The 16,254-nt window shown below is 38.9% G+C and overlaps 1 protein-coding gene across 3 annotated transcripts in view; it reads left to right on the top strand.

Moving 5' to 3' along the window:
• NKAIN2 (sodium/potassium transporting ATPase interacting 2) overlaps positions 1 to 16,254 on the top strand; it is a 531,845-nt gene that overhangs the window by 490,446 nt on the left and 25,145 nt on the right. For all 3 annotated transcript variants that reach the window (XM_069010855.1, XM_069010854.1, XM_069010853.1), the window contains exon 5: positions 13,070 to 13,130. In XM_069010855.1, coding sequence (XP_068866956.1) covers positions 13,070 to 13,130 — 61 coding nt within the window. The remainder of the gene's footprint in view (positions 1 to 13,069; positions 13,131 to 16,254) is intronic.

Below are 16,254 nucleotides of genomic sequence, written 5' to 3'. Positions count from 1 at the left end.
TTGCAGAGTTTTCATGAGAAACTTGTGAGCACACAGACTTTCTGGGCACATAAGCAGCCACCTGCCTCTGCAAATCTCATTTCCATTGCAGAGGAACAGCAGGCCTCTGAAAATCTGAACAAAAGACCGTGAAGGTTGTAAAAGAAAGATCTCCACTCTCACTAGCCAAAACTGAGCTCAGACCTCAGCACACACTTATCTCCTCCTTCCTGATACCTAAGTTTCCACATTAAAAAATAATCTGGATACAAGTGCTAAGCAGGAGCTGTGCTTGTTCCAACCAGGCCCCCAGTAATTCAAGAGAGACCATTAGATTAGAACTCTTTAGTTAAACTGGTCATTTAGACACTACTTGCAACACTTTTGGAAATTGAATGCTTCTGCCCTAATGAATTTTGTATGTGAAGTCTGCTGGCATTTTCAATTTAATTATAACCTATTTGTTTAGTGTTATTAATGTATTTGATACCCTTCAGTTTTTTGGGAAACAGAGACCTGCTTATTGGACCTGTATCTGCTCTGGTTCATAGACAACCAAGCAAAGGATCTGTTTTATTTGGGTAGCACATTCATATGTCAAACCCTTCAAATCTTTTATCTTTAATAATGCCTCCTTCCCTTCCAATTCCTGTTCAATGAATTTTTGACTGCTTTCTCTTTAGTCTTGGCATAAAATATTTGGAGTTTTTTCAGAGTCTCTTTTTCCTCCATTTTCAGTAACTCTGAATTTGTTCTGCAATGTCTCTGGCCTTCCACTGGGCTTGCACACCTGATGTGTTATACATGTACATTTCTGTACTCATGCTGCAATCTTATGTTCCTACAGATTCATGATTTCTTGCCCACTAATGCTGTTATTCATTTTCCAAGAATTTTCAAGTATCTTCTTGAGTATTCAAAAGATAGTATTAGTGTTTTATTGCCCTAAATGTGAAAAACCAAATAAATCTGAGTTTATGAAATATAGGTCATCTGTAATAAGAAGCTTGAAAAAGGTATGGTGGTTTTAAATCTTAAATCAAACAATATATTAATGTACATCTTCAGAATTTCAATAAAATTTCATCTTAGTGATGCGCATAGCATTTAACAAATTAATAAAGCATAATATGGGAATGGATCTAGTGAAAAACAGTTTTTTGCCTCCACAGTGAAATGTGCCAGGATTTATTTACCTATTAGATAGGTTTATCAATAAATGTTATTGATAACTGTTATTGTTAATTGAAATATTCTTAAGTATTTTTGTGCGGACAAAATACAACTCTCACTTTTCATTTACTGCTACCAAGTAGGATAAAAAACTTGCCTAATATGATGCTTATAAAAATTTTATCAAAAGCTCTCAAATTCACTTTCAAAAATCATTCACGTACTTCTCCTAAAGGTCATTACTGAGCTCCTAGGTCCCTTGGTCAATTGAAATATGAGGTTTCTAGATCAGATTTACTTTATGTAAATTATTTCTCCACTTTGCCCAAAAGAATGCCGAGAGTAAATAGTCAGGGAAGACACTTAGTTTTGTCTATTCTATAAAGCAGGATGGTTTCACAAATTAATATCCTAGCTAAATAATGTTGTAATTCCCTAGCTGTTGACCTGATAATCACATAATCTCTCTAAACAAGTAACTTCCTAACCCACGAGTTTTGATGAAGTAGGATGTTTTCATGCACTACCAAACTACATAGCTAAAGATAGGGGCAGACTGAGTGTCTCTTGCGTGTCAGTAGATGGTTTAAGGCGTCCATGATTCCATGAGATGAAGCCGCGAGCCACTAGACAGTGTGGACATATCTCCTAATTCCCAATATTCTCTTGCTCACGTTGGCCAATATACTCTATCATTAGGGCACCAGTGAAAAATGAAGGGCACAGCATGCCTGTGTGCATTTGAGTACCTGGTCCCTTTTTCCAGAGTGTGCTGGCACTCTTCTTTCCCCTCTGACAGCACACTCCAAGCCGTTCTCCAGTGCATTGTACTGCAAATAATGTTTTTCTTCTTCCTTTGGAACATTCTCCTGATGTTTCCTAGTAGATACAACTTTGCTGCTGACTAGCATCGTGTATCTTGATATTTGAAAATAGGCTAGATCATAGAAAACATTTGAGATTAAAGCTCTTGAATTGGAAACGTGACTAGAACTGACCTGTGACAACAGAATTTTTTCCTTCTTTTAAGAAGTCTAACTCAACTCTATGCACGCTTTCCCTAAAATTCTTTCATTAACTTCTAAAGATTTCAATAGAACTTTTGCCACTTATTTTGGACATATAAGAAACCAGGGGGAAAAAAAGCTGTCACTAAAAATGACATTTTGTCTTTACCCTATGTCTATTGCTGCTATGCAGCTACGCATCTCAGCAGTCTTCAAAGATGGCTGTGCAAGTTGGATCTCATTGCACAGTGCTGTGTTCTCTCATGTCTCTTCAATTATATTATCCTTCTACTCTTTATTCTAACAAGTCAATACAACAATACAAGATGAAATATTTCTCAATTCTGTCAATGGACTGGTGATGTAGAGGAACCAAACATATAAAAATAATCTCTTCTCTAACCCTCAGTAGGAAATAATATTGTCTTTCATTTTTCAAAGACTTGGTGAATCTGTTCAAGTCAACATCAAATTTCTATCTACTAAATATATATTTTTGACAGAGAATTGCACAAGTGACACTATAAAGAGTTGGAATACACAAGTTAAATACAAAAAATATTAAAAATAAAGCATTAACACTTTGCTGATATTCTTTACAGAATATTATAATGGATTAATAACAATGTAGAATAGTATATGTAGCTGTAGCACTTTTCATGCCTTCCATGCAAAAACTGAAGCCAAAAGTCATAATGTTTACTGAAACTTTGCAGTGCCCTGGCAAAACAGGCACCTTTATGTCACTATTACAGACTTTGTGAGAAAAAAAGAAGAATAAAACGTGACTGGATTGCATTGTTTTGATATTCATGTTAGGGATCTGCATCACAGAATTGGGACTTTCTGGAGGCAAGAAAAGCAGAGTATTTTCAGGGACAAATAAGGAACACAGCTGCTATACCAGCATGGTGGCTACTCGTGTGCAGTTGTCAGAGCAGAAGGAAAAGGTCTATGGCTTTTGCTCTCACTTCATGCAGTCCATTGCCAGTGTACAGGCTGAATGGAGGCTGGCCTTCTCTGCTAGTGCAGAAGCTTTCCCTCACCTTTCCTTCTGGGGCAAAGGCAGCCTAATCTGCCACTAGAGAGGTTGCCCTGAGTGACATGTGCCTGGAACAGGTGACAGAGCTGCAGCCTTCACCACAGGTGGGTTAAAGAAAACACAAACCTCACATTTTTCATAAAGGCTAACATGTCAAAGTACTGCTGTCACTTGTGTTCTTCCTACCAGAGCAGCTTCTGCATCAGCATGTTAAATAGCCTGTTACTGAGACCTAGGGAAGAGATGTGTGCTCTGTTACTGAGAGCCACACAGCGCTTCAGAGCTTCATGCTGGTGATCACTGCTTTAGAGAGAAATGTGCCCAGTTCAGATGAAACATTTATTTTTAAATGGGCATCTGATGCCTGTCAATGGCAGAGGTCTAATTCAGACTTCCTTGATCACCATGGCTGGCACACTCCCAGGTACTGCATTATATTAACAAGGTTCATAAACTGTCAGAGATATAACTCATCCACTTAACTCTCTGCAATGAGGCACAGACTCTGAGGACATGGCCTTTCCGAGAATGTTCTCTCTTTGTAATTTGTCATTCCCCTGAAATGCCTCATGTGATATGATGTTACTGGAATCTCTGGCTAAAAGTTCTGATTTTTCTTTTGGTCACACATATTGCAGAATTCATTCATATGTATTCTGCCACCCCAGGCGGTGACTGGGATCTCTGCCTTCAAACTATTTCCATTCGGCACAAGGCGATCACTATTTTTCATGCTGAATGAACAAGAGAGTAATCCCCTGCCCTTCAGCAGAAGGTCTGTAAGGGGAAAGGTGCCTTTGACCATGGAATTCAAGCTGTCGTTCTGCTTGGAGCCTCTAGAGCGTACTCTCTCTTTATACCAGCCTAGCCTGCGTGGTGCGATATTCATCTAAACTCTCCAGTGGTTTTCCTTTTGCAGGAAAGGTTTTCACAAAGCACTTTGGCATTTGCTTTTTGAACCCTGCTTAGCTGATTTTGCTGAATGGAAAAGGTAGCCCTGAAACATATCTTTTATTACAGTTTAAAAAGGTGGAAAAAGCCTGCGGTAGCCTAATGCTGAGAGGAAAAATAGCATTGAAACATTAGCTGAGTTCAGTTACTTTAAACATTAGACACCACAGGAAGAGGTTTTATTGACCTTGAAACCCCCCTGACACTTGATGCTGTTACATTGTACTCCTGGAGCAAAATGTTTGTTCTAAGCAATGCATTTGCTAGGTGTATGGATCCTAAGGAGATGGAATGATGTGGAGCACCCTATGCACGCTGCTTTGTACTTTCACTGAGATACCTCTCTTTCTTTACTCCAGAGCATGAGGTTTAAGGGAGTCATTTGGTTAAGATAAGTTCATTCTTCCTCGTCTTTCTTACATGCATTGCCAGAGACAGAGGCTGTCCTGTCAAGTATCTCACCTTTCCATATTGTGCACAGGCATGTGCAGCCAGAGGGCTCAGGCAGAGCCTCCACCTGACAGTCACCTTCCTGGCAGCTCTGCTGCTGATGGCACTGTCAAAGAAATCTGTCAATTCCTCTGCTGTTACTCCACAATTCCCACTGAGCTTCTGAATAACTATTATTTTATTTTGATAATCCATCAGCATTCAGGTTTCATAAGTTCAAGCCCTATTCATCTTGATCACACTCTCTAGAGCTGTTCTTGTGAATGCCTTATTTGTTTTTCTTTCTGTTTGTTAAAGTAATGAGCTTGAGTATTCAGGCTGGTGAAGGGCTGCTTCAGCTGGGCTGGGCACTTTGCATCCTGTGCATCCATCTGCCTTGTCAGCACCACCATCACCAGCTGGTGTAGGAACACTTTGATCAGAGTGTTATTAGGCTGTTACAACATGACCACCACCAGGAAGTCAGTACAATGCAAAAGCTGTCACGTTCCATGAAGTTTTCTGACCCTGTGGTGGTCATCAGAGCCTTCAAATAAAGAGCAATTCATCACAGGGAAAATAAATATTGTCACAGAGAAAGAGTCAGCTGCTACTGAAAAGTAACTTACCTCTGATGAAACGTTCTGGCTTTTGTCATTTATGTGACAGCAATGATCTAATTTAATCTAATGTGATGATGAGAAGAGCAAATTACCTATGCTTTCTTTCTGAACTCTTTTTTCATACGGTGTTTGTAGTTGGCCACAGTCCCGAGAAACTGGCAGACACAACACATTATTCTCTTTCTCATGTTCTACTCACTCTCTCCTGAATATTTCCATTTCCCAGATCCAAGGGCCCAGTGTTCATATTCAAAGCATTGAGCTTTATTTGCCATATGGATACCCCAACAGGGAGGGGTGAATTTGCATTGAACAGAAACACTCATATGTGTTTGTTTATCAGAAATTCAGAGCTCTCTTGTACCATCAAAATATTTTCCTCTATACAATCTGCACAAATTTCAAATATTTTTTTTTTCCTACTGCTCCTCAAAAGAGTGAGTAGCATTGATAATCAACTGTTTCTTCTAACAGAGTTCAATTTAAAATGCTAGGCATTCATTTGGTAGGCTGTGAGAAGTCTGTGGCTTTGTTAGATCTGCAGTATAAAGAACCAATTTTTCTTATCCTAATCCTATGGCTGTCTGGAAAAGGTGACACACAGTTACACATAATGATAAGAAAAGCTACTGCTGCCAAAGGCAGTAAGATACCAAAGCCAGATGATTAAACCATTCCAAAGCTTTCCCAGAAGACAAGAGGAGGCAAAGGTCCAAAGTTTTTTTCATGGAAGTTATCATGCTATAAAGCCTTCAGAGCAAAGCCCACATACAGACATGTCATACACTTTCGCTTTAATAACCCATTCCTAGTATTTACAGAAAAAATGGGGTGATATGTATTTTAAAGCCTTTCACTTTAGTTTTTTGTTTGTTTAAGCTTCATTCTTTGTTGTTGTTTTCTGTTGCCAAGTGGACAGAGGCAGTTTACCTTGTTAAAAAATAAATGGGATTGTTCTTCACAATCTACACAGCTCTAATGGCTAAATAATTTTTGAGAATAGCAGGCACCACACACTGTTGACCCCTGTACAGTCAAAACTCTGTTCTAACAATGACAAGTTGGGCTACAGAGCTACACCATGAGAGGAAACAGAGCAATAGACTTTTCCATCTTCAGGACTTTCCACACACTTGGATTGGATGGAATTAACAAAATTATGTAACCAAATATCTCCTCTGACCCTAATGAAGTCAGAAAATGTAAAGTGGAGACAATTCCACAAAAGCGGAAAAGAGAAAATTAAAATTACTCCAGGTTTAACATTTTTTTGGCATCGCTAATGCCTTTAGCCTCCACTGAGCAATGCACACTAGAGCTGCATCCAGTACCTGCTGAATACAGCTGGTGGAGAATTTGTTCCTGGTGTCTCAGCCCTATCCTTGCTCTAAGCTGTCATCTGGGGATGTGCACAGGTCAGCCTACTGTCACCTCCCCTCTGCCCAGTGAGACATGCCTGCCTCAGCTTCCTGAGCGAATCCAGCAGAGCCCTGGCTGGAGCATTTCACCTGTGGGAACAGGAATGTGAAGTTCAGTGCCAAGCCTGAATCTACAAGATGCTCCCCAGTTCAGTTAACACAGAGGTCAGCAGTAAGTGATCCCCAGTTCTACCTCATGGAGGCTGGTAGCCACTGTATTTTAGGTTGCCTTTCAAGTCTGAGTCAGGAAAAAAGGACATGCTACTCTTTAGCTGTGAGATGAAATCATGGAAAAGTGCCAAATATCATGTGGTTATCAAAAGCATAAATCACTCTGAAATACCTAGGAAGAGTGAAGATTTGTAGAAAGTTTTAGGTCAAAATTGCAGAAAACTCTCACTTAAGTTTAAACTTTCTGGAAATTTGGGTCGAGCCAACTGTCTGTAATACAACTACAAAACAGGTAAGTATCTCTTGCTTTCTCCTGTTGTCAAAGGTTTGCACTGCTCTTTTCTGACAAGCCACAGTGCTGTGATTTTCCATGCCCCTGTAGTCTCTTCAATTCCTCAGGTGCAGATACTTGCCAGGGAAGATGCTCAGGGAACCCTGAACAAGACAGAATTTCAAACAAGCTTTCTAGCAGGTCTTCAAGGGGATCTTCAAATGCTTATACAAAAAGGAAATCTCCAGAAAATTGAAGAGTCCACTGAGAAATAAGGAAAGATTTTATGCTAAACACCTTCTAGACAGCTGATATAAAAAAGATTATGATGCACTAGTTGAAATAAATGCAATTTTTATCACACTTCTCTTTTCCAACGTGCCTAGACTTATCTGTGTTTGTGATTCATGGTTTTACTGTGTCTGCCAAAAAAAAAAACACAAAACCTTTGGGGAAGTTTTCAGCTCAAGAAAGGAAAGAAAAATAACTTGATGACTATATAGGCTAAGAAATTATCATTTTTGCTCGCTTTTAAATTTCATAATTGTCCACTAGATATTATTATGGACATGTCAACTTGATATTGACTCTTTTAAGTAATTATTTGATTGCACAAAATAAAGCTACTTGACCATAATAATGAAATATTCTTTCCAGACAACACATAGATAGTTAATTCTGTAAAAGAATGACAGCAAGGCCACACAGTCTACCTTCCCTATCAGGAATCTGTCCTTACACCAATCATTTTCCTATTTGCTCCTTTTATGATGAAAAATAGTTAAACTTGGAGGAATGACAGGGTTCTCATAATGTTAAATGTAAGCACAAATAAAAGCATGCCTCAACAGAGTAGTTTCCATGGAACGTAGCTTGAGTTTTATATTAAACTCCAGCAATGATGTTCACTCACTGATGCAGCACTGCTAAAGGCAGTGAAATCATTCTTGAAAGGGTTTTTGCAGGGGGCAGCTTTAGAACCCCCATGACACTGAATTAAATCTATAGATATCGAGAGAAAGGTCTCTGCCTCACCTTTCCTGCTAAATAATGAGTATGATTCTTCGGAGAATCAATACACTGGAAGCTTTCTAGACAGTAATTCTCCAGTTCTTCAGTTGCTCATAATGTGTGTATGTATATATATATATGTAGCAATATATCTCCAGACTCCAAAAATCCATTTTAAAGAAACATTGTCCCTTAAACGCACACCATTACAAAGGTTTGTTGTGTGCAGACCACTGTAAGCTTAAGAAATACAATTAATTTGCACATGGCTGGACATGTAACATCGCAGCTTTGCAATACAGCATTCCCAGAGCCAGAATTATACCCATGCATTTCTGCCACATTATTGCTTGAACTAGCCCATATTTTGGTTAGTTCTTAAAAGCAGAGTGTTTATAGAAACCTGTGAAAACTTAATAATGAAAAGTAAATGCATAAGCCTCAGCTGTTTCAGAAGATACTGAAACATTTGTCCATAGAAAAACCCAATAGGTTTGTGGTTTTTAAGTCTTAAGGTTCATTCCTCTAGACCAAGTACAGTTATAGAATAAAATATATTCATTCAATGAAACCAAGACTATGTATTATTTCCACAACCCTTAACTCATTGATCCTCATCTCAAGCCTTCTCCTCACCACCTTATCCCAATTAGATCTTACCCACTTTTAGTTTTTGTTTCCTCCTTGCTGTTACTCTTTTGTTTCAAGTTCCCAGCTTAATGAACTTAGCTTGTAGTAATTACCTACATATATATTGCTTTAGAAGAGGGCAGTGTGGGGGCCTTGACAGCATTTATGGTTTTTTATATGATAGCTTTTTTCCCAAATCTGGTGCTATTTGCAGTGATAAAAACATTCATCTCCATAAAAGAAATGAGAAAAAATAGCAAGACAGGATTTTGATCAATACTGATTCTGATTAAGTTTGATCACAGCACTTGACATTTTGAGCAAGTCTGGAAGTACACTCACAGAAACTCAGGATCTGCTAAGAGTCTTTAGCAGTGTAACAGGACATTGTTGACTTAGGTGGGGAATAGTCTATCTACTTTTTTGTTTGCCTTATATGTCCAGAATAAGGCAATAAAATACATTAACTTCATTTTGTAATTATCTTATTACCAAAGCTTCAATAGTGCTGTTTTATTGGTGATTTATTTTAGGCTTTGCCTGTCTTTTTTTTCTTCTTGACAGAAGGAAAGATGGCTTTATCAACATGCTTATAGATTAAAAAAACCCAAAACCAAATAAAATTATTAAATGCTTGAGATCATTGTTTATAAAATTAAGGTCATCAGATGCCATCAAAGTACACCCAGGGAGCTGGTGCAGGCATGGATAATGTGTCACTTTTAGAAAGAGCAGTATTCATTTACACTCTCATATGGACATATCAGGGAAAGATATAAAGAGCAGATTTTTTCAAGCTGCAGAAAATGAGGTTCATAAAAACGTGCATTCGCTAATCACTATATGTATAAATGAGCAGGGATGTTGTTAATGGTTCCTTCTCCTCTAGAGGCCCATACTACAGCATTAAAATGTGAATGGGACAGATGTAGACACCTAATCTTCATGGGTCTGGGATCCAGATATGATCTTCTGCTTATTGCACCTATTTCTTTTTATCACTTTATAAAAAACATAGTTCAGTTAATTAAGAAAAAAAAATAGGTAGGGATGCAAAGCAACAAGATTTTTCAAGCTAACTTTCCTAGTTTTAAACTGATTTTCTGAGACAGTCAGGTCCCTTCTCTTCTTTATCCGTGAGGACTCATTTCCTTCCTTCTCATATAAGACAAAAATCTTTTAGAGATACTGAATCAGAAAGACTCTGCTCTGTGTAATTCTCATACTGCACTGAGCACTCAAACACTGCTGTGTTTGAGGATTTCTCATGAATTTATTAAACGATGTGACTAACTCCTATCATTTGCTTTGGTTTGGTTTCTTCTCTCATATTCTTCTCCAGGGTGAGGAGTGTATTCAATGTTTTGTTTGGATTTGTTGGGGTTTTTTGGATACCTTTTGTGATACAAAGGTATACTGTGGTGTGTTTTTCTTAGAGAGGAAAGGTCAAAGAAGTGCATCTTGCACTATAACAAAGGTGGCAAATTTTGGGAGACCCCTCCATCCATGTGGGAATTCATTAACAATTTTAGTTGTCTTAAGTGCCCAAGAAGTCTCTGCTATGTGCGTAGACAAGCTGTACCCTTCTTTTGGAAGTCCTAGTCCACAGGGGAGGAAACATTTTCCTTATCTCTATCCCAGAGATCTCTGTAGCCACCATGGGCTCAGGTCCTTGAGCATCATCAAAGTGAAAACTGGCACTTTTTAGTTCTGAGCCTCAGCTCGCAGCATGTGCCCACTGCTGCTGATGCAATTAGAAGATAAATGGCTGCCACTGTATCAGAACTGATAAATTGCTTGGCTAAAAAAAAAGAAAAAGAAGAAAACACTAATGTGAGATTCAAATAAAAACAAAATAATTTTGTTTACCAAGCAAAGGGTTGGATAAATGTGGGAGAAGGGGAGGCTTCTTTTATGAACTCTGATTATCTCATGGGAAAAAAACCTGACATTCGTACTTAGATCAGAACAATTTGAGTTTTAAGGCATTCTTTTAATCAACAAGCTCATCTGATGAAATGCTGTAGGATTTGCTTATATATCAAAGGAGTTCCCTGGAGATTTCAGCGATGTAACTGAATACAATTAAAAGATCAGTTATAAACACCATTTGTGATACAGTTTGTTTGCTCTGCTTTGTAAGATAAGTTCAGTTAATACAAATGAACTTGTGGTGGTCTGGAAGATAGTAAAGTATTGAACAGTAGTGCAAGAAAAGGATTACCATAGAAGCCTGCTAGAGATGTAACCATTCAGCTATCTTGGATCTGATGGTCTGTAAAAAGAGAACAGAGAAACTATTAAGCCAAGGTTCACATCCAAGAATGGAATCATTTATGAGCAACCTTTCTGGGCCTAATTTGTTGCTGAATTAAACCTCAAGTAATGTCATTGAATTCAATGGGGTTATGCAGGGCATAAGTCAGTGGAGCAAATTAGCCCTCTGTCTTGAAGCCAAGAAACGAAAGGGAAGAGTGGTCCAATAAAGGAGAGATGAAATGCTGATATTAGCTGATGCCACTTCTTGGTACAGTGCGTTCTTTGTGTCCAGCAGTGAATATTTCATCCTTCCCAGGTGTAAAATCTTCCCAGCAGCACTATAAGGCAGATTTATAATAAATGACAAAATAATGGTTTAGTTCCGTTGTAATGCAGCTTCTGGGCTCCCAACAGGAATTTCAGCAGATAGCAGGCAACACTTATGCTGGCTTCAGTGTGATCTCCAAATCAGGTCTTGTTCTCTTCACGAAAGCCTTGAGTCTGACCTTTTTTTTCCCCTTTTGCCGTCTCTTACCCGTACAGATGTTAGAAGATAGCATTTGTGGGTCTGGGTAGATTTCTACATAGGAAACTGAAAGAAATTCCAGGAATATTAGTGTAAGAGCTGGAATAAACTAGGCATAGTCACTGCCTCAGGTATGAAGGTGCTAAGAAATAGAATGGATTTTTTTGCATTTAATTTATATATGGGTAATATTAAGGGCTCTAAGAACCCACAGTATTGAAGTGATTGTACATGTGCCTTGGATTAATGAAAAAAAAATCCATTTTCACTTACCAGCATTCATAATACATGGTCTCTCAAGTTTCACTTTTTCTACTGTCCAACCCACTGATTACTCAAACAGAAGTTAAGATCATCATCTCCCTCAGCCGGAGATTGTGGGTTTTGCACCATTCACAAAGAGCTCAGTCCTGGCTGAAGCCTCTAGGCATTTTTACTAACTGTATAAAGAACAAATTCTCAAAGTGTGCAGATGGGTTCGCAGCTCATGAAAATATCTCTGTGAGGTGAACTGTGCAGAGTAACACATTTCAGCAACACGGCTCACTTTCACTACACAGAGATCAAACAAATGGAATTCTTTTGACATCCTACCATGCAAATTTCAGTGATGAGCTAAAAGAAGAAAAATGGTTTATTGTGCTTTAGTAGAAAAAACTCTCCAGACCTACATGTAAGGGAAGTTGTGTAAAGCACGCAGCATGTGACACATGTTGCTGCTCTGGTATTTGTTCTGTTACTTCTGGTGTAACTTCTTAGCAACAACAGATCTTGTTGGAGGGACCAGCAGCTGACTGATGTGATACTTGGCCTGTTTCATGTGTGATATTGGCCATTTATTCCTTTTTTTATTATCATTTTTTTCAGGAGGTACTTCAATAACCACTCCAGATTTTCATTTTCTTTACATCCCATTGCTTCTGTTTACAATTCAATTCTCGGCATGCTCTGCAGAGAGGATTGAAGGGAGCAAGATACAAATTTGCCAGCTGCTGTGTGTGATGCTGATGTAAACACATCCAGGACGATCCAAACTGATATGTCATGAGGCTTGGGGACTATTGCAGATATGGGAACAAGTTCCATTAATTCATAGCCCTAATTTCAACTGATAAAATATCATTATAAAGCTGGTTTACAAGTGCACTGAATTTGTCCTTGGTTTAGTTGTCACTATTCTGATTTTTAAAAAAGTTCTGCTAGAGGGCCAGGTTCTGTTGGATAGCAAATCTGATTTTGACAGAAATATTTACATTTTCAGTGGCTAAAATCTCATCCATCCAAACACCCATTCACTTTTCTATTTTTTCAATAATCAAAAATAAGTCAAATAGGTATTGGAAAGATTTTGATCATTTTTTGGATGTTTTATTGAAGGATGTGTTTTTCAAGAAAGATGCAGAATTGCCCTGACTATTTCTAATTAAAATTATTAAACTATTGTGGAGAATTATCTTTACCTTATCGAATAAAGTCTGCTGAATTTTGTTATTTCTGTTTCTGTTGTGCTCTTCTAAAGCCATCTCTTGTTTCTCTATGGTATCCATCTTACAGCTAACACTATTATATTTTGTTTCAGCTGGCAGGCTTCATCTATGCCTGTTATGTTGTGAAGTGTATTACCGAAGAAGAGGACAGCTGTAAGTACTAAAGCTTTATTTCATACAAAATTAATTCTTTGTTTTTTTTAAACCACCTCTCCACTATGCTGGTTCTTGCTGACTTCAACCTAAATGCCTTATTATACCATAAATAGATCATGTTTTCCATGCATCCTTCTTGGTCTAAAATTTGGAAATATCTGAGAGACAAAGGAGTAATGAAATTCTGGTTAAAAATTACATACGCCTTTCTTCTGGAAAGATCATTGCAAGTCTTTATCTCATGGCTTAGCTTTAAAAAAAAAAAAAAAAAAAATCCCAATTAGTAAATACAAGCTTTTTTTTCCTTACTCCAGACTGTTATTAACTATCTTCAGAGTAATTGGTTACCACTGAGGTTATAGCTCTTTTGTGTTGGCATGTATGTTGGCTTCTAAAAGCACTTCTGGCAAAAAATAGCTTTAGATCATCGCAGGACCTTCCTTTACGAGAGGTGAAACAGTGGAGCTCCTCTCTGTTCCTGCTGATCCCAGGGTAGAATTACATGGAGTGAAATGATTTCATATAGATGTATGTTTGTGTTTCTTCTGCTTATTTATATTAATAGAAGCCTGTTGAGCAGAATTTTCTCTTATTGCATGCTGTAGAGTCAAGCCATTTCACTTTTTTCTCTCCTCTAACCTTGATTTTTTTTAAAAAGGGCCACTGCAGCATTTCAGTACATCTTGGGATTTATACTAAAGCACTTTAGAAACAAGTATCAGAACTGCATGTAACTTTGATAAAATATACATGAATCCTAGAGAGAGCTCTGCAACAGGAAGCTAAAGGGTTTTTATTTGATTGAGAGCACTGCTAGGGCTGGCGGGGGTTCCTTTGTGTGTTCTCCTGTGTGGAAAATAGCTACAACCCTATAATCTATTGGCAATACAGTGTCACTGTGAAACATCAAGGGGAGATTTAATGCTGAAATCAAACCACCACACTTTGGAGGTCGTTTTAACTATGCTTATTTCAGTTGTCTTTGTGTTTCTGTGGAGGTGAGGAAGGTATATAGAGTACAAAGGGTTTGGGACAGCTGTGTGGAGCAGGGATGTGTCACAAATAGACCCATCTGTTTAGGGACGTACCCAGTCATATGTACTTTCTCCTGCTTTGCCATTCAGTGCATTCACAATCCACAAGGCTGGAGGAGAGCTATTCTTTGTCCCCCAAAATGAAATCCCATTTACTACTGTTCTGCCCTCTCTTCTAAGGGCTTAAATATTTTTTTCACTATTCTGTAATGCTTTAGAGCATGATAAAAGTAAAAAGCGAGGAAGGATTTGAGACTTGGCTGACCAATCAAGTGCAGAAGTCAGAGCACGTTTGAGAGATTTCTTTCATGGTCCATAACATGGCATTCCTGGCAGCAAAGTGCCATGGCCAATATGGTATTGTTTTCCTCTCACTGCAGCAGGAGCTCCCTGTTGTTCAGAAGCCACAGATTGTCATGTTTCTTTGAACATTTTCTTGCCATCACCTTGACTATTTTGTCATTACTTTTGTCATTTAGATTTTGTTATTACTTTGTTCATACAGCCCAGCCAGGTCTCCTAATCCAAAGAGCATCTCACCCATCTGCAAGCACCTCTCTGAGGTACCAGGGTGAATCCCCTCCCAGTGCAATACAGCCAGCACAAGCTCAGGTGCTGCAGCTTCCCCTCTGGTGAGGCTTGGAAGCTTGACTGGCAAAAAAGGAAAAGGGAAATTCTGTGTCTGAGTTGTGCCAACAATGTAACAATGCTCCGATTGGATTTGGCCCCTCAAGGTATCATAAAATTAAAACAGCTTTAGTTTCTACTGAGAGGCCTCATGAAGCAGCAAGTAAGAATGATTCTAGTTCTCTCTCTGCTCAGACATCCACTCTGCCAGGTACCAACTGTTCATTGTGACAGCCAGGGCCTGCAGTCTGTACAAATACTCCCTGCTCAGGTTTAATTTAAAATTATTTCATTTTCTTAGATACATTTTCTCACCTTTTCCATCCCTTCTGGCAACTCATCCATCTATTGTGTTCTTCTGAGAAGTGTATGGCTTATGGCTGTCACATTATTTAGTATTTGTACTCCAGAGGAAGATGCCTAAGCCTGACTTTCTCCATATATTCACTGGTGGGGTCATCTCATGCAGACCAAGTGAATGCTAAGGAGAAAGGCTTTCAGGAAAAGTGGAATATGTCCCAGATTCATTGCTAGAGCTTCTTGCATAGAGTCTTTGATCTGAGATAGCTCCAGATCCCCTAGATGTGTTTCTCTTTCCATAGGCTCTTCTCTTTCCATAGGCTCTTCTCTTTCCATAGGCTCTTCTTCCACTTTTCCAGATCCTTGCTCCTGCCTGTTGCTATGGAGAAAACTCTGTGACACAGGGATGAAGGTCCCTCTCCTATTCACAGTGTATTCCCTCCTCCAAAGTGGCTGGGCATCTAGCATAGGAGAAAAAGTTTTACTGTGCTACCCCCAACCCCTATTTAGCATCCACACCTGATAAGGAGTGAGGCCAGTCTTGTGTTTCCATAAAATTTGGCAGCTGGTGTTCGCTCTGTGCGCTAGCAATGTGTCAGCTGTGAAAGATCCTCTGGTAAAAACAGTCACCAGAAAGCAACAACCACACTGCCCTGCTTTCCCAGCACCAAATTGGTCTATGAAGAACAACAGAAGGACATTGTCATCTTCTTACCCACATCCATATTCACAGACATCACAGGAGAAATCTCGATCTCTGGCTTTCAGGACCACTCTTGCCTATAAAGAAATGGGATGCCTAACAGACAAATAGAGCCATAAGGATAAACACATTGGATCATACCAAAGTGTCATTTAGCCACAAGTCCTTTCCGATGAGACAGAACCAACAGAAACACTCTTTTGTTTCTCACGATGGACACAATGAACACCCATAAACTCAATTCAATTTCTTCTGCTGTGCTAATGGGCCATGGGAACAACAGCAGTCCAAAAGAGGAGCAAAAGAGGCAGAAACACTGAACCTGGCAGTACTGAGCAGCAAGACTGGAGAAAAAGCCGTGCAATGTCCAAGAGCCAAACATGGGCATGTTCCAGATTTTAAACAGAGGAAGATATTGACACTGCTCTGGAGTATAGAAGGTGTCTCATCTTCTGCT

The sequence above is a fragment of the Aphelocoma coerulescens genome, chromosome 3 (assembly GCF_041296385.1).
Source record: "Aphelocoma coerulescens isolate FSJ_1873_10779 chromosome 3, UR_Acoe_1.0, whole genome shotgun sequence".
NCBI classification, from domain to species: domain Eukaryota; kingdom Metazoa; phylum Chordata; class Aves; order Passeriformes; family Corvidae; genus Aphelocoma; species Aphelocoma coerulescens.
The sequence above is the reverse complement of the archived record's forward strand: the minus strand, read 5'-3'. Positions and strand labels throughout refer to the sequence as shown.